The 25,219-nt window shown below is 40.4% G+C and overlaps 1 protein-coding gene across 1 annotated transcript; it reads left to right on the top strand.

Annotated features, from left to right (window-relative positions):
• The first annotated feature begins 3,572 nt into the window (after positions 1-3,572).
• Positions 3,573-25,126, top strand: LOC139290808 (ovochymase-2). Its single transcript, XM_070912673.1, has 25 exons — positions 3,573-3,687; positions 6,599-6,729; positions 7,882-7,975; positions 8,865-9,005; positions 9,242-9,339; positions 11,036-11,162; positions 11,633-11,869; positions 12,716-12,931; positions 15,264-15,404; positions 16,150-16,383; positions 16,617-16,802; positions 18,262-18,371; positions 18,679-18,779; positions 19,290-19,567; positions 19,844-20,007; positions 20,158-20,341; positions 20,446-20,664; positions 21,756-21,890; positions 22,024-22,221; positions 22,305-22,511; positions 22,742-22,854; positions 22,948-23,042; positions 23,713-24,002; positions 24,248-24,408; positions 24,929-25,126. The coding sequence occupies exons 1-25, from the start codon at positions 3,573-3,575 to the stop codon at positions 25,124-25,126; spliced, it is 4,173 nt and encodes a 1,390-aa protein (XP_070768774.1).
• The last annotated feature ends 93 nt before the right edge of the window (positions 25,127-25,219 follow it).

The raw sequence follows: 25,219 nt of genomic DNA, 5'->3' as shown, positions 1-25,219 counted from the left end.
TAAAACGGTCTAGTACTGCTCCTCTCCCTTATTTATCCTCGTATTGTATTAGCCAGATAGCTGGAAGTGAGGCTCGTCCTCCTGATGGCCGCTCTGTTCCCAGTGGAATATGTGGCCTACATTTGTTTGTGGTGCAGCGTTGGGCTGTGTGAGTGTGTTCCTTTATCAAACAATTCCCGTTTTATGAAGAGTACCCCTTTTGTTTCCTCTAACATTCACTGTTTTGTGGCTACACACTGTCTGTCTGTCTGTCTGTCTGTATGTCTTTCCTATCTCTGTTTTCTTATAAATACATGCAGGTATCCAGCATTTTAGAGCTCATCATTGATTGCTTACCATTCGGCTCACAAGCACATGCCCTCGTAACCTTTGTAATAGAGCATACATGTGCAAAGATGCACGTTTGAAAAAAGCACACACACATACACACATATATACACAAAGGTCACCTTCCCTGGCTTCATTAGAGACTGCTTTATTATGGTTGACAGATGTGCCCATAAATCATAGGTCCCCTGGTGGAGCGAGAAGATCCCAAACAAACTGCACACTGATATAGGGGATAGTGACAGACAGAAAGAGAGAGAGACAGACAGAAGAATACACATATACTGTAGATCAATGTACTGTAGCTATTGATCATGTCTTGAACAGTACTTTTCTGCCATTGAGGTAAAGCCATCACACTGCCCTGCAGAGAGATAAGCTCCTTTTGCTACATCACTGCCTTTTGTCACAGAGAGAAAATGGAAGGAAAGCCCTTATCTTGAGAGAGAAATTAAGTGTTAAAGAGGACAGACGGACAGATTTGTGCTTCAGATTCTGAAATATCCAAAGTGAGTCCTGGAGATGATTCGGATAAAACGCAATCGAATGTCTTTGTATGGAGATTCAGCCTGAGATGAAGATCCTCCCTGTGAAACTCATTACCTCTGACCTCGATGCTTTTGTTACAACACAGCCTGTATCACTCTGCATTGTCTGCAACACTGCAAAGGAAGTTAATCCTCCTTTTTGTACCTGAACCGACACAGAAATGAACTCTTTTAAGTCTGTGAAAATAAACACCTTGGATAGACAGTGCAGTTATGATTTTGAATAATTTCGAGTCTTGATCAAGCAAAAAAACGTGTTATCTCCCACGCTACCCACAAATTCTCTAGATTATTATACTCTCATGGGCCTCAGCCAGGATCTTAGAAATACTGAGGTCACAAGTTCCCCCCAATGCACCCTTCACCACTTTCCGAAAATTTTAAAAAGGATTTTTAGGATGTTACTTGGATGATAATCTTGGGCGGTCAGTCCAGCACTTGGGTCCAGACTGAAACACGTCAACAACTATTGGATGGATTGCTATGAAATTTACGACAGATATTCAAGGTGTAACATCCCGTTAATCTTTGCCCGTTGTGTTTCTTGTTTTATTTTGATACTAACCTTTACTGTCGTGTTCAGTTCCTGCCCTCATGTTTCTCCCAACCCTGATTATCCACACCTGCATTCCCTTACCTGCCCCTGGTCTTGCCTTCATCCAGCCCCATTATATACTCCCCTGTTGTCACAAGCTCCCTTGCCAGATTGTCTTTGTTCTTCCTCTTGTGTTTATCTCTTTCCAGTGTTAGTCTCTTTGGTTTTTGGACTTCGCCTTGTTCTCTGGTTTTTGGTTGATGTTGCCTGGATGTTTTTGCTTGTGTTGGACTGATCACCTGTGCACTGCCTGGCTTTCAAGTAAAGAATCCTATCTAGTGTACTGTCTTTCTCTGAAATGTTACCCAAGATCCCTCAAGGATACGTTCTAATAACTTTGGTGACCCTCTGACTTTTCCTCTAGCAACACTAGCAGGTCAAAGCTGTCACTTATGCTGTGATGTATCTCAACATCTACAGGATGTATTGGCAAAACATTTGGTCCAAACATTCATGGTCCCCAGTATGGATTGTTTAAACTATGATTTCCTTACTTTTCCTTTTAGTGCTAATTAGCAAATGTTAGCATGCTAACATGGTAAACCAACAGAGTGAACATGGTAAACATCAAACCTGCTAAACATCAACATGTTACCATTATCTTTGTCTGTTTGCTATATCAACTTAAAAGCTGATGACATGTGAATGTTGTGTTCGTAACTTGTTTCCACTGCCCCCAAGTGGCCAAAAAAGTTCAAAGCACTTAATGGTCTTGCACCACTCTACTTGTCTGACATGCTTGCAATTTATGAAGCAGTAGCGCCCCTAAGGTCCTCTGGCACAAGTCTTTCAGTTGTTCCAAAGAAGAGGACAGGGACATTTAGTTTTTATACTCTGAGCCGTTGGAATAGTCTGCCTGAGGACCTGAGAGCAGCTCGATGTGCTGTATCTTTAAAACGTAAACTAAAAACCTGGCTTTTCATTAGAATGTTTTATGGCTATTATTTATTTCATTTTGTGGTTTTATTTCTTTATTATATTGGTTTCATTATTAGTTATTATTATAAGTATCATAATTTTTATTTGTCGTGCACATTAGACTCAAATTGTCATACTTTGTCCATTTGTACTGTCTCATTTTATCAGTTTGTAATCTGTAAAGCACCTTGAATTGAACTAAGATGCTAAGCAAATAAAGTTTGATTGATTGATAAATTGTATTTTTAAGCCTTCTCCACGCTGAAAGATTGTCCAGGTTGAAGTTCTTGAAGAAGAAATGATGAAACATTTATTAATGTATCTATTTGTTGCCCTGAAAGTAATCAAATCTAAACATTTATTTAATACTGCAATAAGCTGATAACATACCCATCTGTGGGTCTAAACTCCGGGTTGCTTAAACTCACAAAAAATAAAAACACTGAGGACATAATTTCTGGCCTTCTCTGGTCAAGGCTTTCTGCTGATTTAAATGTGTTGACTACTGATAAATCAGTGTTTTATGAAAGCTATAAATAAAACATTCAGTCATCAGTTTTTAAGATAATGAATGTGCTGCTTACAGCTGAGAAAATGCTTGTTTTGCTCAACTGTAATGAATCCATAGAATAAAAGACACAGCACTTGATTTCCAAACTGCATCCTTAAGATTAAAAATAAAACTAATTAAACAGACCTAAATACTGTAATATTGCATAATTTTACTTGCACCTTGGTTATCCCAGCTGAACCTATCCCCTCATTTCTTCCGGGTTATAGCCATAGAACTAGATGAGTGAATTTTCATGTTAATAATTAGGTCTTGTGAAATATTTCAGAGGATTCGTGCAAAATGATCACATTGAACATCTGAAACCATCTATTCTGTGCCTCAGGTGATAGATTTGCCTTTTGCTTTGTATTTCAATCAGTTCCCTTGAAAGATATCCTGATGACCTCTTCATTGGGACACCATCAATACTCATTAACCTGTCATTATGATACTGTATGATTTATGGCTCAGTTACATCAAGTCCACTCAGGCTGGCATGTGCTGTAATAGCTGTAAGGAGCTCAAGGTTCATCTGTGCTGTCACACTTCAGATATACCGCGGCCCTCCTTGTGTTGGTAAGAAGCTGGTGAATTAATGGACGAGGCACAGTTTAGTGCATCTCCAGTGAAAATGGATGTGTGGCAAAAGTGTCTGATATTTCTCTTCGTGGCCATGACTGGTACCTGCATCGGCCTTTTGGTCGTCTACGTCACTGACAAAACTGATTCTTCTACTCATGCAGAAGGTGAGTGTGTAAACACATTGTATTCTATTTCAAAACAACATGTATCTGAGGTACAACACTTTGAAATATGCTGCAATATTGTGCTGATGCTGTTTTGACATCTCTTGTGTTTATTTGCTAACTTTCAAGTCCTCCTCAGATAAGATGAAAATCAACTAAACTCAGCAGAGCAATAATCCTTAACATCACAGTAATTCAGTCAAAACACAATCATAAGACAATCATTGCAATGGTAAACATTTCACAACAAGACATAGAATTTAGAGGGTTCACTTATGCCCCTGTATGTAGACACACTGTAGTGAACAGTTCTGCAGCTGTGGGGAAATACAATAAGACAAGACAGCGACGGTGAAGTCGATAGAAAATCTAAAGTGAGAGCTTCCCGAGGCCACTGCATCAGTGACTGAGCAACACTTAAAAGCATGTTGTCAAATAGGACCTGCGGTCTCTTTTGATCGATGACAAATTTCACCATTAGGGGTTTTTCACTGTCAATTTTATTGTAGGAAATTAAACAAAAGGCCCACAAATCTTCTCCAGTTTTTTTATCATTCTTTTTCATAAATCTGTGAAATTGTACCTCGAAAAACTCCCCTACAGCTAAACAGGTAAATGTCTACCTGACAGTGATTTAAACACGGGGTCAAGAGAGAGTTATCAATTCTTTTAAGTGGTTCCTATCAAACGAATTTGTCCCAAATGTGGAAATGCAAAATTGTATTAATTGTTACAAATACTGACAAGATTTCCAACATTAAGTAGTATACAATTTATCAAATTATGATAACTGTGGTGAACCCCCTGACTTTTCAAAATGTCCAGTTGTGCAACTACCTGCAACTGTGTTTTTTTGTTTATTGTTAATTAGCTAATGATAGCATACTAATATAATAAACTAAGATGGAGACCATGGTATAAACATTATACCCTCTAAACATCAGCATGTTAGCATTTTACTCAGTGTACCAGTAGCATGGCTGTAGTCTTCTAATTTGAATATTTTCACAACCTTTTCAGCAGCAAATATGAGAACAGGATTTTTAGCAGGAAATCAAAGGGGGGAGGGGCTGTACTGTCCCAGTAATTTCATAGTAATAATGTATGTGTCATCACTACTATGGTGTTTACTGCAATGCAATACACCAAGTAGTACCTCTTCCTCCACCTCTCCTTCATCTCTTTCCAATTTCATTTTTCATTTAAAAAACCCATTATTTATTCTGATCTCATGCAGGAAAAAAGACTTATTCCGTGTGAAATGGCTTCGTGAGAGCAGACAAATTTCTGCTGCCTTGTTTTCTTTGGAAATTGAAGTGGGTGAATTGTTTGGGTTTGCATGAGAGGAGTAAAGTGGTGAAATGAATATTAGCTGAACCAATTTGCTTTTAGCATTACCTGCCATCAGAGTCCTCTGCACACCTGTCAGTGTGACAAGTGTGTTAGCAGGTAGGACATGCAATGAGGATTGACGACTTGCACACTGTTGTCACTTGGTCTGTATCATTTATTCGTGCACTATTTCAGTGTTGCATCAATTGAAATGCATTAAAAGGATCATTGCCCCCCCAAAAACGAGATGGCTTGTTTTACATAACAGAACAACAATGTGATTATGTTGACGGTTATGTTCTGTCTAAATGACAAAATATATTTTTTGCTGTTAAACACAGCTCCAGACTCCCAAACAGAAGCTGCTCCAGCCACAAGGGAAAGCATGCTGCTGCTGTGGGAGATGACATACTGTATAAGCAATGCTGTTACCGAGGCATCTCAATTGATTCTAATTTTTCACTGCAGATACCATAAGGGTTTTTTAGTTATTAGAATTTTATAGTAAATGTTTCCCCTCTTAACCTGCAGTGTTGTTGTTTGTGCAATAACAAATAAACATTACATAATGTTTTTAGCCACGCTAGCTGCAAGGCTCTGAAGATGGCAGTTTCAGTTGGTCGGTAGTTACTAAGGAAAAAGAAAGGAACTAATCAGGAGCAACCTGATAATTAATGAATTGTTTATGAGTTGTTCCTAAATAACTCACAAACGATTGAGGACTATATAGTAGATAATAATGAGTTTGTACAGAACAGACTGGGAGATATTATATTAACGAATCATCAGCTAATGTAGTAGTAGTGTCCATGAATCGGAATAACAACCTTTCTGATTACCATGAACTAATAGCCACTCATTCATTACTAATTACTTAATAATTAGTTACTCTTGTTGTTTGTGCACCCCCATGTAAAGTGGTACATCATACATCACTGGGTAGTTAAGTTCATGATTATCTGACCATTACTTAATGGAAGTTTTGATTGGACTTTAATAGTTTAATAGTAAGTACTTAATAGTCCACCGTCAGGCCAAAATTTCCAGTTGTTTCCAGTCACCAAATACCTGCAATTAATGACATTCCCACCAGCCTCAGCTGTATTTTCTGTTTATTGCTAATTAGCAAATGTTAGCATGCTAACGTGCATAAACTAAGATGGTGAGCATAGTGTGAACATTATACCTGCTTAACATCAGCATGTTAGTATTGTCTCTGTTAGCATGTTAGCATGCTGACGTTAGCATTTAGCTCAGAGTACTACTGTACCTAAGTACAGCCTCACAGAGCTGCTAGCGTGGCTGTAGACTTTAAGTCTTGTTTTAAGGTAACAAGAAACTAATATCTTTTACTTAAAAATACAATTCTAATAATAATAATGGTGGTACTGAGTAAGCAGCAATTACAGGTATAGCAAAGTTGTTTTTGAGTTTCCAAAGCACTTTGTAACCTACAAATAGGAGAGGGTAATGGGTAGTGGAAGAGGCTTTTGTCTTCTTTTCTCTTTAGGCATATGTTGCTATAATTTATAAATACATAACACACTAACAAGTGTCCTCCTTTGTCGTACATTTCCAGGTCTGGACTCAGGGTGCGGTGGTCTTCAGGAGCTGTCTGGAGAGTCAGGCACCTTCACCAGTTGGAACTATCCCAATAGCTACGGCAATGGAAAGAGCTGCACCTGGGACATCACTGTGGACCCTGGCAAGGTGACATGGATCAGCATCCCTGCTCATGCAAACCTCAGTCAGTGACACCTCTGTGGAGTTACAGTGCCAGAGCTCGAGGCTACATTAGCCGCTATTAGCATAACACACTGAATCTGCCACCGAACCGTTTGCGTTTGAGTTGCATTGTGGGTAATGTATGCAATGCTAAATCGGTATTCCTTTAATGATTGTAATCTTCTAAGATTGATCAGCAGTCTACATAATGAAGAAGTGGAAGTTGAGAATGAATATCAGACTCTAGGTAAAAGGCTATAAAGGTGAGTTTTTAATAATCGCTTACATGTAAAAGCCTCAATTGATGTTTCTGTCCTCAGATTCAGAGGCAGAGAATTCCAGTTTGGGAATAAAGAAAGCAGCTTTTATGTAGGTCTCTGTCTGAGTTATAGGGAAGGTGAGCAATACAGTGTGTTTATCAATACATCTTCATGATTTTTATTTTTAAGGCACAAAAGAAACGCGAACTGCTGAAGACACAAGATTATTCTGTAATGGCACAAAATAATTTTCCTCCTGAAAACCAGTTCCAACACATTCATCTTATCTCTTTTTATTTTTTTTGAGGACAATACTGATCAAAACAATTCACTCATGTCTCTATTTCAGACAGGGTCTTTTATAGTGTTTGTGCCTGGTGTCTAATCAGTTTGTCAAGTTACTGTTGGGGAAACTGTCTTATGTGAGGCCAAGCAGCGGAGGACAGCTGGGATGAATGCAGTGGCAGCGTAGCAGACAGATGGCTGCCTTGTCTCCTTCATTCTCCTCTGCTCTCCTCCCCACACCCACAGGAGCAAACTAAAGCCTTGATTCTTCTCTCTCTGTTAGCATGGCTGCCCTCCTGCCTGCCTGATGCAGTGGCTGCTTTCCTGTTCGTCTCTTTGTGTCTCTATCTTCCTTTTGCTGTCTTTAAACACACATAAACATACATACAGAGGCACACACTTGTATGTGCATACTGTACATACATTCACACAGACACGGGTACACATGCTCTCACATACTGTATGTACAGATGCATGCCCTCATATTTCACACTGAGCCTCGCTTGCCTTCCCTGTCAGCAACCCATCCCTCTTATCAGCTTCTCAGATTTGAAATAGAGAGATAAAACACCTCTGCATGTTTCTTTTGCAGGTGATCCATCTCTGGTTTGAGGAGTTTGCTTTGGAGGACACCCAGCTCTGCACGTCAGACTTCATCACACTGCAAGACTCTCTGGGAGTCATTGGTAAAAATAATTCCAACCTAAGGGGGGAAAGGAAATAGTTTTTGGATAGATAAATGTAAACATACAGTACAGAAGCACACATACGCCAGCTCTTTCAGCTTGCAGTGGCGGCTTTGATGTCATGCCCAAATCAGCCCATCCATGGGCAGACTCAGCCAGTGAGCCACACAGTCCTGCTGGTCCACTGCACTCACCAGCACAGTACACACTGAGCAGTGTACTTTGTGCAAAAGTACTCACTGAGCAGTGTACTTTGTGCGCAGACATCTTTGATTTCTGTTCATCTGGAAGAGTTTTGACCATCCCCCATTTTGTGTTCTCTCTTAATTATTTAGATTTAGCAAATTAACAGATTTAAATAAGGGGGGCACATTTGCAAAATGTGTAAAAAACAGCCATGTGCCTTGTCAAGAATACACATTTTACTATTAGTAGTTACAATATTTATTCATTGTAATAAATTAATGCCAAATAAAAAAACTTTACAGTATTCTAATATGAAATAATATCAATGAATATCCATTATTTGTATCTCCAAATAGCCGACAGCCATGGACAAATTATGAGAATATGGGCCCCTGGACATGTAAAAGGCCCCCCACCCCTCCTACATAGGAGCCAGACACCCAGACTAAAAGACACACAAAACATTTTGTGTCTCCCCACCAGAGTAAGAGGGCACCAGGGGTGGCTAATCAGATTTAAGGGGGGGGGGGGGGGGGGGGGGCTGTGCCACCCCTGGCCACCCGTCTGGCCCCTCTGAAATGAACGGCCTCATGATCTTTCAGTGATATTCTGTTTTGACAATTAACCCTTCTTTTCATTGCAGAAGAATAAGCTGTGCAGATTTGCGCTGTCTCTTTGTACATAATTTGTGTGGTACTTGTAGGTAAATACTGTGGCTACACCAAACCTCAGCCGCTGGTGTCATTTACAAACCGCCTGACTGTGTACTTCGACACCAATGACAGAAAAACAGACCAAGGATTCAAGGCTCATTACAAAGCTGTGGCTCCAGAGCTCACATCAGGTAAGACAATGAGTGGAAATCCATTTCAGCAAGAAAATTGCCTTGACTCTGGTATAATGTTGGATATCTGTCATACCGTATATGATTGACCCAGAAAGTGTTGTGTGGACTGGTGCTGGATGAAGAGAGGGGCAGGAGAAGGGAAATGAAAATGGGGTGGGGGTGGAGGGGTGTATTGTAGGTATCCTTGAGGTGTTTGTGGAGCTGAAGTGCCCTCCCTCCATCCCTGCTGCCAGAAATAGCCGGAGCTGGTGGCTTTCTCCAAGGTGACCAGGGGGATCTGATGACCCCCGGCTTCGCAGAGCAGAACTACGTGAATGGAGCACTATACCAGGTACTGCCACACACGAGCAAGGACACACAAGAAAAGCTCAAATGTGATGGCTACATGGTAACAGTTTTTTTTTTTACATTTTTTTTTTTTACATCTGAAGAAGTACTGCTGACCTTTATCTGAGGATGTTAGGTTGTAGTACACCATACTGCACAGTGTGCAGACCGACTGGAAATAAATATTTACCTCAGAATAAATATTTCTCTTTAAGCAGTTGAACTATTGTTACCAACATTTCCCTTGAAGCTGCTATTGTTGATGTTTTTTTTATTACAATGGATCGCATGACTACATGTATGTGAAAGGGGTCGATCGTAGTGACAAACCCACTGAGAATTATCACCTAACTGCCGTTCACCTCAGCCTTACGGAGCGTTTGAGCGTCTTTCAGCTCATTGTTTTGGTTTTACAGGCTACATCATTACATAACAATAGCATAATGTCCAGAGACAGCTGTTTTCATCAGCAGTGGGGTAACTACCTTGGAATAAGCCTAATGTGTGTGTAAACCCCCACAGACTGTTCTTCCCATTCCGCCAACATTGCATGAATGCTTGAGGTGCTGGTGGTACATTTTTTTAAACTTTAGATGGACCAAGGCAAGTAGTTTCTCCCTAAGTCTTTATTCTACGCTAAGCTATTTTGCCAACTGCCTCCTGTTTTATACTTAATATACAGACATGGAAGACATTGCTACAGCAACAGAAAGAAACTTTGTATGGATTTCATTAAGTTCAGCAATGTGTAAAATATGTATATTTCAAATCAGGTGTATTTCCTAATTTACGGTATGTGTAAACATTACTTGATTTAGCTGTTGTCTACTCTAAGTCTTTGGATTAAAAGATTAAGTCAATCAATTTAAGAGTGAACACAAGGTGCAATGTTGTGTTTTTAATGTAATTTAAGGGCCTTTAATAAAGTACACTGATGAGGTGAATTCAGGTTTAAACTGCTGTCACTTATAATGTTAATTTATGCCAATAAAATCTGCTGATCACAAAAGAGGATCAGTTTAGAGACAGAAACAGATGAGCTACAGAGGTTCTTTCTATTCCTAGAGAATTGAGTTGTGGATTGTGCAAATTAGCTGAACTCAATACTAGGAATATGTCCTGAATATATATTTACTATAGTGTCATACACAGTGTGCTGGTATTGATTAGCATGTGGTTCTAAACAAACCTAAAGATTTCAGATTAGCATCACAAACTAAATCCATTAGCTATGGATTTCAACACAGACATTTTGTGGTCTTGATCGGTGATCATTTTGATAATTAAATCAGAGTCAATTTTGATGTCAGGGTTTGCCCGCCAGGTTTGGACGAAGGAGTCATATGGTGTTATTTGGCTGTCATCATGATTTCATCTTGCTGTGCTTTAGCTTGACAGGTCACCACCTGTCCAAACAAGAGCTGAATCAGTGATAAAATTAGTTATGAGTGAGAGTGTGTCAAAATGCAGCTCATGTTGCAGCCATGAGAGACCAGAGGTTTGAAAATATGAGGAGTGATGCAGAGAGCAGTTTGCTACATCAATGAGACTTTATTGGACTGATTTAAAGAATCATCTGTTATGAACCCACGGTGGATGTAGCCATTTGCACTCTTTATGTTTAAAGGGAAACTTATCTGTCTACACAAAATGATTGGTGTGTGTGTGCACGCTTGTGCTTTCTTTCTATGTTGGATCAGTGGAGAATCACGGTGCCTGAAGGCCAGAGGGTTCGACTGACATTTACTTCCTTTGACCTGGTCCCTGAGGTCTGTGGAGACTTCATTCAGGTCTATGATGGCTATAAGGCCGGCTCCTCTTCATTAGGTAAGCATGACATCATAGATGTTTCCAGTGTTTCCAGTGAGGAACACAAGAGGAATTTGCTTTGGAAAAACACGAGTGTACTTTGCATGTATGAGACTAACAGGGGGTTTAAAATATATCACAACATTTTCACACATAAGCACAGATTAAGTCAAAGCTGTATGTGTGATTATAAGGCAAAGGGATATGTTAGAATTTCAGAATAGATTGTGGGCTTTGTTCAACATTAGTAAAGTCAACTGTGTGGATCCATGAATAAAAGATGAGCTCAATTAAAAGTTTGAGAAGTTGGACAATGGATTCTGGAGTCTATTTTGAACTTAATGAGTGTAAGTCTGTCTGCATGGACTTCATTGTTAAAGCGGCATTGAGTCAATTCTCTAAACTGAAATTTGGGGATGTTGCTGTTATTATAATAACCTCTGTGATCGTTTTAGTACTTTTTAACACTGACATATAATCCATCAAAGGTAAATTCTGTGGGGGGACGATGCCAAAGCCAGTGGAGTCCAGTAGCAACACAATGGCGGTCCGCTTCAAATCAGACAACCGTTTGACTTCTAAAGGATTCAAAGCAACTTACACCATCCATCCACCTGTCGTTATCCCTACCACAACAACACCCACCCCCGCAAACACAACAACACCCACCCCCACAACCACAACTAGACCCACCACACAAACCTCTCCAGCTCCCACATCATCTGGTAAGCACTCTCTCCAAACCTACTTTTCTGTTTCTCTCTTGTACACTTGAAATAAATCAGTAAGCTGGGATCCATATTTACTTGTAATTCCTTGACACAGTTTGGCTCAATTGACTTTTTCAGCCAAGCTACCCTTCCCTGCATGTCTCTACATTTAGATTTTAGTATACTATATATATATATATATATATATATATATATATATATATATATATATACACAACATCAGATATATCTGATTGCGTCCACTGCCCAATAACAGCATCAATATCGATTATTTAGCTGACTTCAGAGCTGTTTTATAAGCCTGCCAAACTATAATCAGCTATACGTTAAAGTCAATACTGATGCACAATAAACTATATTATCATTATCTATGTACTCACATGGTCAATCAGGGTTGTTTCCTTTCCGGAGAGCTTGTTTATACACCTTACATAACTGTTATGCCTCCCTGTGCAGTTTTCCCTGCACTAATCAAGTGACAGCTATCAAATAAGGATAAATGGAAAAGGAGCTCTGTGCGTAGGAATGGGGAGATCCACCTTGACGTTTATCTATTCATCACTGTATTAAAGCTATTGGCAGACAGACCAGTTCTCTCCAGTGGCCAATTAAGGTACTACATAATGAACCTGTTCATGGGGCAGTTTTGTATCAAAGCAAGCCGGTCCTCATCAATTGAAAAGAGAAGTAAGAGCATAAACTCTATTAAATGCAGCTCAGAAACACTGAGAGCCCAGCTTTTGATCCTGTTTTGCTTCTTTTAAAGACAATTTATATAATGAGGTGTGAATACACTAAAATATTGTTTTCAGCATTACTTCCTCTGCTGTTATTGGGCAGGAAGTGGTGGTCCAGTAATCCTCCAGGGCCGTAAAGGAGTGATTCAGTCCTTGGGTTTCCCAAATCCATATCCTGCTCATCTAAACAGCTCCTGGAAGATATCTGTGCCCAAAGGATTGTTAGTAAAACTGCAGATCACTGAAATGGCCATCACAGGAGAGACTGGACAATGCAAGGAGGACAAACTGGTCATCTCGGATAATTACAGCACACTAGGTAAGCCATAACTTAATCTTATACTCTTTTTTATTTTTATTTTTACAATTAAATTTTTACAAGTTTGGCATTCTGCTTATTTGTGTGCCGTTAACTTTGTTTTGACCCCTCAAAATCTTAACTGTTTCATCTTTTTCTGTCATGTCTGTCTTTGTGAAGTCTGGATAGCAGCCACTATGAAGTAAAAACACCCCTTCTTCTCACATTTGTGTGGTCAGTCACCAAGACAGCCACAGAAAACAAGTAACCCAACAAGCAGCTAATATGCATCTGCTTAGAATATAACCTGTCATCAAATACGAGGACTTCGCTTGTGTTTGTTGCACCTTTGCAAGATAACAGCTCTAGGACTACAGTGTAGCTCAATATATGTCCTCTGCTGTAAAACTGTTGATTAGGATCTTCTTTGCAAAGAGCCCAGCAAACTATAAATGACCTCTCCTTAATTATAATAATAATTCACTTCAGTGGCTGCAGTGAGGCTGATACAGCTTTATCTATTGCTGAGTTCTCAAGGACTAAAGCGCTGAGGTACAAGCACGCGCTCTCTGTGAAACGCACATAGATAGGTGATGAGAGTGTTTTTGTGGTGTGTCTTGTGATTTCATGGGGGTATGTGATTGTAAGCAAAATGCAGAGAGAAATGAAAAGCAGAATTGAGAGGAAGCAGCTTGAGGTCTGTTTTGAAAACCAGAGAAGTCTGAAAGTCATTAGCTTCAAAGATCCCTTAAATCAGAATCTATGTATCATAAAAATAGAAATACAAAAAACACAATATTCTTTTTACAAATGAAAACTTAAATTAATAAGTTATAAGATGCATTGTGACTCACATCAATACACTCTGGGGTTTTGCCGCTACAGCCTTACTTGGTCTGGTGTGACCAGTAGCTTTTAGTGGCTAACTTTAGATAGAGACTGCTGTGTTAATGACATTACAGAGCCAGTCTACTGACCTTATGGGCAATCTCTACTTGTGCTACTTCATGTGCTTTTACTATTTTCCTGTAATAGCTGCTCTTTAGCAAAAGTTGCATGGCTTGCTTTAAGCTACAACTAACAAATGTCTCTCTGTAATGGGAAAGGGCTGTAATGTTAGTACTGTAGATCCCACAGGGAATCAACTCATGAATCTGCAGCTTCTCAAAGCTTTTGAAAGCTTTCAGCTCATTGCTTTGGTTTATTGGTCCATATGGTAAACGCTTGTCAAACATCTACCAAGGTAAGAGATAGAGATATTTCCCTCAGGAGTGCTGAAAGGCAATTAATAATATATGCTAATACATTTTTGGACTTAGATGGTCATGTTTCTCTTTGTCTATTGTATATTTAAGTTTGTTGACATGTTAGCATATAAATCTCAACTGTATATCAGGGCTTTGTTTCTATGTATTCGTCTTTCTGGACCCCGAGTTGTCATTTCTAAGCAGGGTAGGGCTGGGCTGTAATTCAACTCAATTCGATTCAAAATCGAATCGTAATGATATGATCGTATGTTATTGAGAAATGATTAATGATTCCAGGCAAACTGTGTGTGAAAATGCACAAAATGTTTTTTATAGTATGTATAAAGAGTTTTGTGTGATGCAATGCACAACAGTGGAACACTGTTCATTGCATTTATTTTTCAAGCACTTACGCATACATTGGCCACATTATTTTATCATTCAAAACCGTGATGAAAAATATTCATTAATGATCACAACTAAATAAAAAGTAACCTCTGAAAATTAAAACAGAATGTACTGCAATTTTTGTCAGCAAATAAAAACCAAAAGATAAGCATGAAAGAGATAAATTGGCATATGAAATAATTGTTTACGTTCGATCTTATTTAACATTCTGCAGAATCACACATTAAATGCTACTGATTGCTAAAACCTTATCCTCTGTTACCCAAAAATATCTCTTCCTCAGAAGTTGACATATCTGCACAAATAAGCTGCATCTTGCATTTAAAGAGCATTATGTGTCTGACAGTAAAGTTTGCTAACATTACCAGCTTGTGCTATCTTTTGTGTCCGTTAGCTCTTGGTAGGAGCAGTGTTAATGTTTCACCTGATTTTGTGTTCAGTAGCTGATGAAGTCACACTCACAGACAGTAAAGTCACCTTCATTTGTTAGTGCTTCAGCATCCCCATCCATCAACCACCAACTACACTGAACGCACTCAGCCTCACACTAGCACACACTGTTTTACACCCAATAGAGGTTACAATATTTACCTCTTTTCTCTTATCTGTTTAACTGCCTTCTTTGAACCAATCCCCCATTCCTGACTCTCCATTTCCCTCCATTTTTTACCTCTGTCCTCCCTCTCCCTCATTTTCAGGCACACACTGTGGCTACATCCTTCCCCCAGTGGTGGTCAGTGCCAGTGACACGATATCTGTCACCTTCCAGTCCGACAGTCGCCTCACAGACCGAGGGTTCTCTGCCAAGTGGGAGGCTGTATATCCTGAGGATATCACAGGTACAGAGGACACACACACACACACACACACACACACACACACAGGAACACACTCACACCTGAGGCACACAGTGCTGAAGCAGCTCAACACCTCATTAATACTATACCATAAAACATCTCTGTCACATACTAATGAAAACAGCAAAGTCATTGCATAAGCAGTGTGAGCGCTGTCAAAGCACAGGTCAGAGTACAGCATGAAGCATAAAAAACAAGATAAAACTCCTTTATCTTTGTCTTTATCATGACTATCAGGCATGGTTTGTAGAAGCTGCAGCAGATGTTCAACTGTTATACAGCTTGATAGTCTAATGTATTACAATATCTGTCACATTTTAGTAGCCAGGTACTCTTTTGTATGCAAAATCTTTTTATATTTATTGAAAGTAGAAATGATAGCTGTCAAAAAATGTAGAGGAGTACAAAGTCCAATATTTCTCTCTGAAATCTGGTTAAGAAAACCAATAAATTTGCATGAAATGGAATGTTACTCAATTAAGGTACAAATACTTGAAAACTATTCTTAAGTACTTGAGTAAATGTAATTAGTACTTTCCACCATTGCCCGTGTTAACAGCCAGAAATGCTTTTATGTTTCATTACTTTTTTTATACTCACCAAAACTGTATGTCAGCACCAACTAAATGAGTAAATAAATGAGCAAATGGTTAACAGATGAAGCTTCTACTTTAGCATGAAGCTCTCTCAGTTACCTAATTACAATCACTCCCTCTTCCTGTTTCAGAAATCCAAGGCTGTGGCTTTTCTTCCAAAGAGGAAACAGGGGTTATCAAGTCCCAGAACTGGCCTATGAACTACAAGGCTAACTCGGAGTGCATGTGGAACATTGCTTTGCCTTTGGGGACAAAGATCACCCTGACGTTCACCCACTTTGACCTAGAAGCCAAAGATTTCCTGTCGTCCAAATGCTTTGATAACATAATGGTGTACGACATCAATGCGCAGATTCAAAAACACGGTAAGTTTGTTTGTGGAGTTACTACATGATGATCCCAAAATTATTTATATTCTTCATGATAGTCAATCACACTGAAGTCATAAGCAAGACCCAGCCATTAATTCATTGACCCTGTTTTAATCCTAATTAATAAAACTGTGTATCTACACTGCTACTGTATCTACAGTAGTACTTGTATATCCCATGTGTTACTTTATTTAAAATTGACAAATTATTCTTTCAACACATTTTAGGTCCATTTTGTGGGACTGAGCTGCCTAGTACCATCGAGACAAAAGGCAACAGGCTGGTGATTCGTTTCCATGCAGACTTGTTCACTGAGGCCAAAGGCTTCAGGGCCTACTGGACAACAAACTCCAGTTTGCCTGTTCCCACCGAGCCACCTGTTCAGCCCAACCCCTGGGACAACATCCCCATAGGTGGAGTATCTATTTTAGCCTCATACAGTTTGCTAATATCTGCATTGCACTACAATGTTACATTTAAAGCTGCACTAATCAATATTTTTCATTTTACCAATGATGAATTGATGGTGTTGTGTCTTCAGCATGTTACATTGCCCCCAAGTGGGCAAAAAGTCTATCAACACAGCTTTATTCTTTAACATTAAAGCTGAAACAACAATTCAATAATTTGAATAATTAATTTAATACAATTAAGTGACAATGTAACATAATAAATGCTAATTCCAGCTTCAAAAATATGAGGATTTGCTACTTTTCTTTGTTATGTAATAAATGTAAACTTAATACCTTTGAGTTTGGACACAACAGGTAATTTTAACACATGAGGCTCTGGGGAAATTGCGAAGGGCATTTTTCTCTTTTTTCTGACATTTTATGGGCAGAAGTACTCATTTATTAATCGAAAGATAGTCAACAGAGTAATTTATACTGAAAATAATAATTTACAATATTTCACATAGTTGCACTATACTGTAGTGTGGCTAAGTATTTTATGCCAATGTGAAATATTGTATTTCGTATGTGTGATTACATTTGATATTTTGAGTTTCTTGATTTACACATCTCTCCAGCTCCTTGGAAGCTGCACAGAGGCCAGCCTTATCTTCATCTGATTCATGCTTCCTCTCATCCTCATCCCTTCTTCACGCCACACCCCCACCCCCATCTCCTCCTTGCAGTAAATACAGTAGATGTGCAGTAAAACAAGGTGATGTGGTGTGCTGAGAGTACAATGTGAAGTGGCCTATTGCTTCACTTGCCTTCCTTGCTGGCTGTCACCCGATCCTCATTCTTCACCCAGCGATGAGCCCCAGGTGGCCCAGGCTCCTGCCAAGCCAATTGCTGAAATAGAGTTTGAAAGATGGACTCTGTTGCCTCTGGGTTTTTTTCCACCGAGGCTCTGACCAGAGGTGCCCTATGTGTTGGGGCGAAGGAAGGAAAGAGAGAATGAGAGATGAAGGGAAGAAGAAGAAAATGTGGGATAAGAGTGACTGGGACAATTTAATGTCAACTCCTTGGAAGACCAAAAGAAATTTATAACTCTATGCGTGCTGATGTTGTCATGTCAAGTCGAGTCTGGCCTGGAAATGGTGCTTTTCAGTCCAGTTCAGGACCCATTGTTTGTTTGCAGCAGGCGGATAGTATTATGTTTGCATGAAGATACACTGAATACTGCAGACATAGCTCACTGTGGCCAGCAGTGTCAACCTGATGTGATTGGAAAATTATTTTAAAAATTTGAATGAGAGCCAGTGATTGAAAGCCACTTCCCTGCAACACACAGGCTTATCTGTTAGCTGCAGACATGTACTGTATATTCAGGCTTTGTTTATGCACAAACGAGCCACAAACAAATTTGTACATGCAACCAGACACAGAAGAGATTATAATGGTTTTTCTTCTCATTTTCTAGACTGGCCCAGTACATGTGGGAAACCAGCCATCCCTCCTGTTGTTGTGTCACGCATTGTGAATGGAGAGGCAGCCAAGCCACACTCCTGGCCCTGGCAGGTGTCCATGCAGGTGAGAGACTCTGCTAATAAATGTAGGGAATTCACATAAAGATGCAACTAATTACATCAGAATTTACAGCAGAGAATATCAGGGATTTCAAAATGGCAAGTTGTTGTTTATTCATAACGTGATATCAAAGATGAATTTGTTCCATCCTCCTCTGTCCTTTGTATATCTCATATTAATTGATTGACTGACTGCATGGATATACACTACAAAGATTGACATCAGTCAACTGTGTATATCATCTTTAATGATCAATGTGCAAATATCTTTAATGACTTCTTTTCTGCTTGTCTGTGTGTGTTTGTTTCAGGTCTGGCCGGAGAGTCGTCCTCAGCCCATATTCTCCCACACCTGTGGTGGTACTCTCATTCATAAGAACTGGGTACTTACAGCGGCCCACTGCTTCATAAGGTCAATACTCTGTTCAACATTCTCGCCTACAGTACATATATATAAAAAAAACATTTGAAATGTTCAAGTTGAAGATGCAGAAGTGCAGTAGGTCAGGTTTTCTCAAACTTTCTGGAGGCCCATTTGCGTAATCTCAGAAGGCAGTTATTGGTGTCTGTGCTTTTACCTCCGGCTTATTGCAGTGCAAGAGCAATGCCTTGTTAGAGATGCCTCAACGCCTCAGCTAATGGTCTACAGTGCCCTTTAGAGAAAGAGATGCTGGTGCACTGAGGAGCTTTTGCACTATATCTTTTTCTGCTGTGAGCCAGGATGTTTACAAGGTTATGTGCCACAGAGGTGTGGTGCAGTACAACCAAGGTTGTTTGCGGTGCAAATGTACTTGTTTTACTAAAACTATAATTCCCACAGTGCAAAGAGATGCCACTCCAATATCCTGTCAGCTTATATGGTGCGGTGACAGTGACATGTATCTCGGTCTTTTATCGATTCATCTGCTGATTTCCTACCCAGATACGCTGATGAGCTGCAGCGTTGGCGCATGTGCCTTGGCAAACACAACCTGACCTACACAGAGCCCAGTGAACGCTGCTTCAGTGTGTCTGGTATCTATCGCCATGAAGGCTTCAAGTATCCCACAGTGCCCACGGTGGAGTTTGACATTGCCCTCGTCAGGTTGGATGGGGAGGTGCTGCCCAGTGAGGAGATCTCGTACGCCTGCCTTCCCTCCGAGGAGGAAGTCCTAGCTGGGGGCAAGAAGTGCTACGCCACCGGCTGGGGAGATGAGACTGGTACTGCACATGCAGTTCATATTTGCATGTTTATACTCATATATTAAATGCTAGTCACACTTTTTTAACTACTTTAAACACATTATTTTATTCACTGAAATAATACAATAATACACCACCTCAGGAGACACTCACCCCTCACAAGTTAAAAATTCATTGTTGCATAGTTTGCATGCCCTCTGCTGGACTTAATGTGCAAACACCTGCTGTGTTTATGCTCCTCAGTGTGACAAATTGAAGGTTTTTGTAACCTGAATTGTTTTGTGTGATTATCAGGTGATTCAATGAATGCTAAAGTTGCAGAGGCCCTTAACCAGGTTGCACTGCCCGTTGTGCCGTATGACACCTGCAATAGGACGGATTACTGGTGGTTCCAGGTCAAGACCTCCATGATCTGCTGTGGTTATACCCTACCTGATGAGCTCAAGTCTGTCTGTCAGGTAAAACAAGTCCTGAAAGAGTACAGGACTAATAGATGACGAAGGTTTTACACCATTCTGATCGTCAATTAGATTATTTTTATACATCTAACTTTACACAAATGGTATCTAACAACATGAGCTTTTGATGTTGATTCATGACTTTTACAGGGAGATTCAGGTGGTCCTCTGGTGTGCCAGGATACCCCTAGTGGTCCTTGGGAAGTTCATGGCATAACCAGTTTTGGCCCTATTGGATGCATTATGAATAAGAAGCCCTCAGTGTTCACCCGCTCCTCTGCCTACATCCCCTGGATCAAAAATGTCATCCGCAGAGACATCTACAATGAGCACAGTATGAATCCAGCTGGTCTACACTGACCCACTTTGCGCAAAAACTAAATATGGTACAAAGGCAGAATTTATTGCTGGTTTTCACCTTCTGTCCTCTCTGTGTAGCATCTGGCTGTGGAGGGCCAAAGGACTTGGTTGGCACAGGAGGCACGGTGTCCTCTATGGGTTACCCTGGAAGCTACAACAACAAAGCCAGCTGCCAGTGGAACATCCAGGTGCCCCTCGGCAAACTGGTCCACCTGCATTTCCACAATTTCTCTCTGGAGGAGAGTCAGTTGTGCATAAAAGACAAAGTCAGCCTCAGAGACAGAGCAGGAAGTCTAGGTCTGTACTTTTTCTCTCCAGCTGATAAGGAATTTGCTGAGTCATTCACTGATGTGATTACTTTGCTTTATGTTACACCACATCTCCCCCTCTCAAACACTCGAGCACTGTTACTGCAGTCTATTAGTATGCATGAATGACATATCACAGTAAAGTCTAGCACTCATAACTTTGATTCTGGTATTTATACTAACTACGACAGGTGTTTCAAATCAGGGCAGTCAACTTGAGAGGCCAATCCAAGGAAGGCCTGAAACAAAGACACATGCACATATCAAGAAACCAATGAGCAAAAACATACAAAAATACAGGACATGAGTCAAAACAGAAAACATCTTCCATTCAAATGGGGAAGGAATCCACAAAATACAAATCTATGTGTTCACACATAATGCTTGAATTCAATATTTACAGTCAAATAAAGAAAGCGAAATTGAAACTATATATCTTTAAAGTCAGTGTGTGAAAAATAAATGTATTTTTAAGTAAAAATTGCAAAATAGAAAAACAATACATATATACATAAATATATATACATAGAAAAATGTCAACAAGAAAATACAATGTGTCCCAGTCAATATCCCAATCATGAATCTCTCAAGACTACAGCCATGCTAGAGGCTGTATTTATGCACAGCAGTGCTTTGAGCTAAATGCTAATATCAGCATGCTAACATGCTCACAATGACAACATTAGCACGTCGATGTTAAGCAGGTATAATGTTTACTATCTTACTTTAGTGAGTTAGCATGCTAACATTTGCTAACTAGCACTAAAAAGAACCCAAGCCCCCACCACATCTAGGCAAGTCAACCTTCTCAGTCACTGTACATTGAAGAGATTAAGTGGAAAAATTGCCTAAAAAGTTGAATGCATCAGCGTTACGAGTATGCAGCTTTCCCACTCAGCAGCTTTTTTTTTATGTTTGCTGTATACATGCAGATATGTCATGCATGTGTAATATTAAAATAGGACAAAAAGAAGCAATAAGTTAGCAATAAATATGCTAATATACTCATAACATCATACAGAAGCTCTTAGAACAGAGGTTCCCTAAAAAAAAAAGTTCTTCATCCTCATTTCTCTTCAGGCACACACTGCAGCCATGTACCCCCTAAAGACCTGGTTAGCGATGGAAACACTCTTCACATCAGCTTCTCATCCAATGACAAGGTGGTGGACACGGGCTTCAGTGCCTCCTGGAGGGCAGTGGACCCTACAGAGGGTAAGACAGGAGAAAATTGAACCTGACAAGAGACTGAGGGAGTAGCCTTCAGCCAAAACTAATGTATCTCATTGTCTGTTTTTCTTTTTTTCTCTCTCTTCCCTATTGTCCACACACACACACACACACACAGTTCCTTGTGGAGGGAGCTTCAGTGGTAATCAAGGTGAAATCACCTCTCCTAACTGGCCCAGTGACTACCAAGCCCAGTCTGTGTGCACATGGCGTATCACCATTCCTTCTGCAGAAAGTGTCCATGTAGTCTTCACTCACTTTGAATTGCAAGCTATTAACGTGTTGGGAAACTGTGTGGACTATGTGGAGATCTTCAGTGGAGAAAGCATGGTATTACTAGGTTGGTCACAGTGCTGCAAATTCTCTTGTGTCCATTTTGTGTTGTTTTTCCTCTCAAAGTCTCACATCTTGTCTGTTCTGCAGGTCGATTCTGCGGCTTTGCCCCTCCATCCAACATCGTCATCCCTAGCAACACAGTCATAATTCGCTTCCTTAGTAATGGAGACAATCAACAGAGGGGTTTTCGTGGTTACTGGACCACTGACACCAGTGTTATCCCAACGTTACCTCCTCCACTTCCTAACCCTTGGGACAACATTCCTGTCAGTGAGTGTGGGCCTGGCCAAATGTAGGGTTTCAAAATGGAGCCTTTAAATGTTTTTGCTCCCCTCAGGTGGACTAAACTGTAGCTGGATCTGAAACTGGATCGCCTGATTTCTGAACTTTGAAGTTTTAATTGTGTCTGCCATTGACTATACCTGTATAAATACGGGTTGAACGAATGATAACAGATGATAGCTTTATAGATAATTTAATTGTACATTTTCTCTCCCCAGATTGGCCAGTAAATTGTGGAAACCCAGAAGTGACACCCAATACAGCCACCCCGAGGGTGGTTAATGGGGAGGAGGCCATCCCCCACTCCTGGCCTTGGCAGGTCTCCATGCAGGTACTGTCAACTGCTGTTTCTCTGTGTGCTTGACTAACAGTCATAGAGAGGAATTATTATTATTTTGAACAATTATGTATTTCTCTTCCCCAGGCTTCATCAGGGTTTCCCATACCTTACATGCACGGTTGTGGAGGTTCTTTGATTCACGAAGAATGGATCCTAACTGCTGCTCACTGTTTCATGATGTAAGTTACAACTACAGAACGACCTACAGCACAACAACGTATGAAATGTGAAAATAATGTGACAATGTGAAAGGAGGCACTTGTACTGATGAACCTGCAGAGAATTATCACCTGAATCTGCAGCTTTATAGTGAGTTTCAGCTCATTGTTTGACTGTCCGGCCGCAACTTTACTGTTTTGCTTCACTGTCATCACTCTTATTGTGTCGTTTTCAGCTGCAGCAGGCAGCTGTTTTCAGCTCCAAAAGCCCACTGTACACTACCTGCTAGGCACCAAACAGCAGACAGACACAGTTAGCGACTAGCTGGTAAACATAGTGAAGCATTTAGCAGCTAAAGATACAGATATTTCCCTCAGGAGTTGGTAGAGACCAAAAACTGAGCTGAAGAAAAATTAATAGACAGACAGACATGACTCCAAATGTTATAGTTAGTCCGTAACTGCTGGATGTGTAAATAAGCAACTGTTTGCTAACATGTTCACTATATCAACTTAAAAGGTGATATGTCAATGTCGCTGCCCCCAAGTTGCCACAAAGATCAGTTATAGCAGGCTTATAAATCAGTTCTTATAAACACTTATTTGTCCTCATTTTATCTTGGCTACCAGCTTGCACAATAGCCAAAGGGAAAAGTAAAACAAGTTCTAATTTTCACCTTCAACCCTCCAGCCCACTGAATAAACCCTCCTACTGGCGCATGTGCCTGGGGAAGCACCACATGAGCTCCTCAATGGACGCTCCCTCAGCGGAGGAATGCTATAAGGTGGATGGTATTATCCGCCATGAGGGGTTCGTCTACGAGCAGGATCGCAGTGACGTCGCCAATGACGTTGCCCTGGTGCATTTGACCGAGCCTGTCAATATGACGAGGGAGATCAGCCCCATCTGTCTGCCCACACCTGGGGCTGTGATGCCTGCTGGGACACCCTGCTTTGTCACCAGCTGGGGAGACGAGAAAGGTAGAAGTGATCATGCATTTCAATTTCCAGCTGTAGTTAAAACTCCAGGAACTAGAGGTAACTGTTGTTGCAGAAGTAGGTATCATTGCTGCTCCTGAAACTGAATCTCATGTCTGCGCCAGTATGATGTTGTGTAAAAGTGGAGTCCAGGACTATAGTGGACTATATATTGGTGTAAATGTATACATCTCTGTGTCTATGCCTTCTACAACAACATAAGCTTTTATTTTTCATTTCTATCTTAGGTAACATGTTCCCCAAAGTGGCTGAGAAGCTAAACCAGGCAGCCCTCCCTATTATTGACTTCCAGACCTGCAGTAAACCTACTTACTGGTGGGACACCCTCAGGCACTCCATGATCTGTGCCGGCTATGAGTCCCCAGATGAGCTCAAGTCAGCCTGTCAGGTGAGAGGACGCATTCAGAAAAAAATGTTTTGATTGACACACTGGAATTGTTTAGTTGATGATGGTTGTTGAAATCCTCTTCAAGCTTTTCTCACACGTTATATGAGCATATTGACCTCTCATGATTGGGTCCTCTGTTATGTAACACCATGTAAACTGTTTGTTTGTGATCAGTCAGCCTTGATAGCAAATGGCTGTTCGGTTTTCAGGCGTAATTGGACCACAATTGGACCACAATTACACAATTTCAAAAGAACATAGGAGCATTATTTGTTTGCCATAATGAGCGAACGTGCAAGCTGGGACGTGGGAAGATTAGACATTTAGAAAAACACTTCAGAACAGAACTGAAGGCTTTTAAATTTAGAGCTTCATAAAACACAACACTGACATGTGCCTCCCTGAAGAAAACTGCCAGGGCACAGAGATGATTTATTTAGGCCGCCAAAATCAAGTGTTCACCAGTGTATCTTCCTTTACAGTAAATCTTTGGTGACTTACTTCTCCTGCTCTCCCTTAGGGTGACTCTGGCGGTCCTTTTGCCTGTGCAGCCGCCGGAACAGACACAACCTGGGAGGTTCATGGTATCGTCAGCTTTGGCCCTCAGGGCTGCATCAAGGACAAGAAACCCTCAGTGTTCACCCGCGTCTCTGCCTTCAGCGACTGGATCAACACCAACATCAAGAAGTTTATTTATGAAAGTGGCAAAACCAACTAAAGCTTTTATCTTGAAATTAAGATTTTGACAGTATTCATTGCTAAATTTCAATGAAATTTGTTTTTCTGTTTTTTTTTTACAGACAAAGTCATT

Source organism: Enoplosus armatus, chromosome 2 (genome assembly GCF_043641665.1).
Source record: "Enoplosus armatus isolate fEnoArm2 chromosome 2, fEnoArm2.hap1, whole genome shotgun sequence".
In the NCBI taxonomy this organism is placed as follows: domain Eukaryota; kingdom Metazoa; phylum Chordata; class Actinopteri; order Centrarchiformes; family Enoplosidae; genus Enoplosus; species Enoplosus armatus.
The sequence above is the reverse complement of the archived record's forward strand: the minus strand, read 5'-3'. Positions and strand labels throughout refer to the sequence as shown.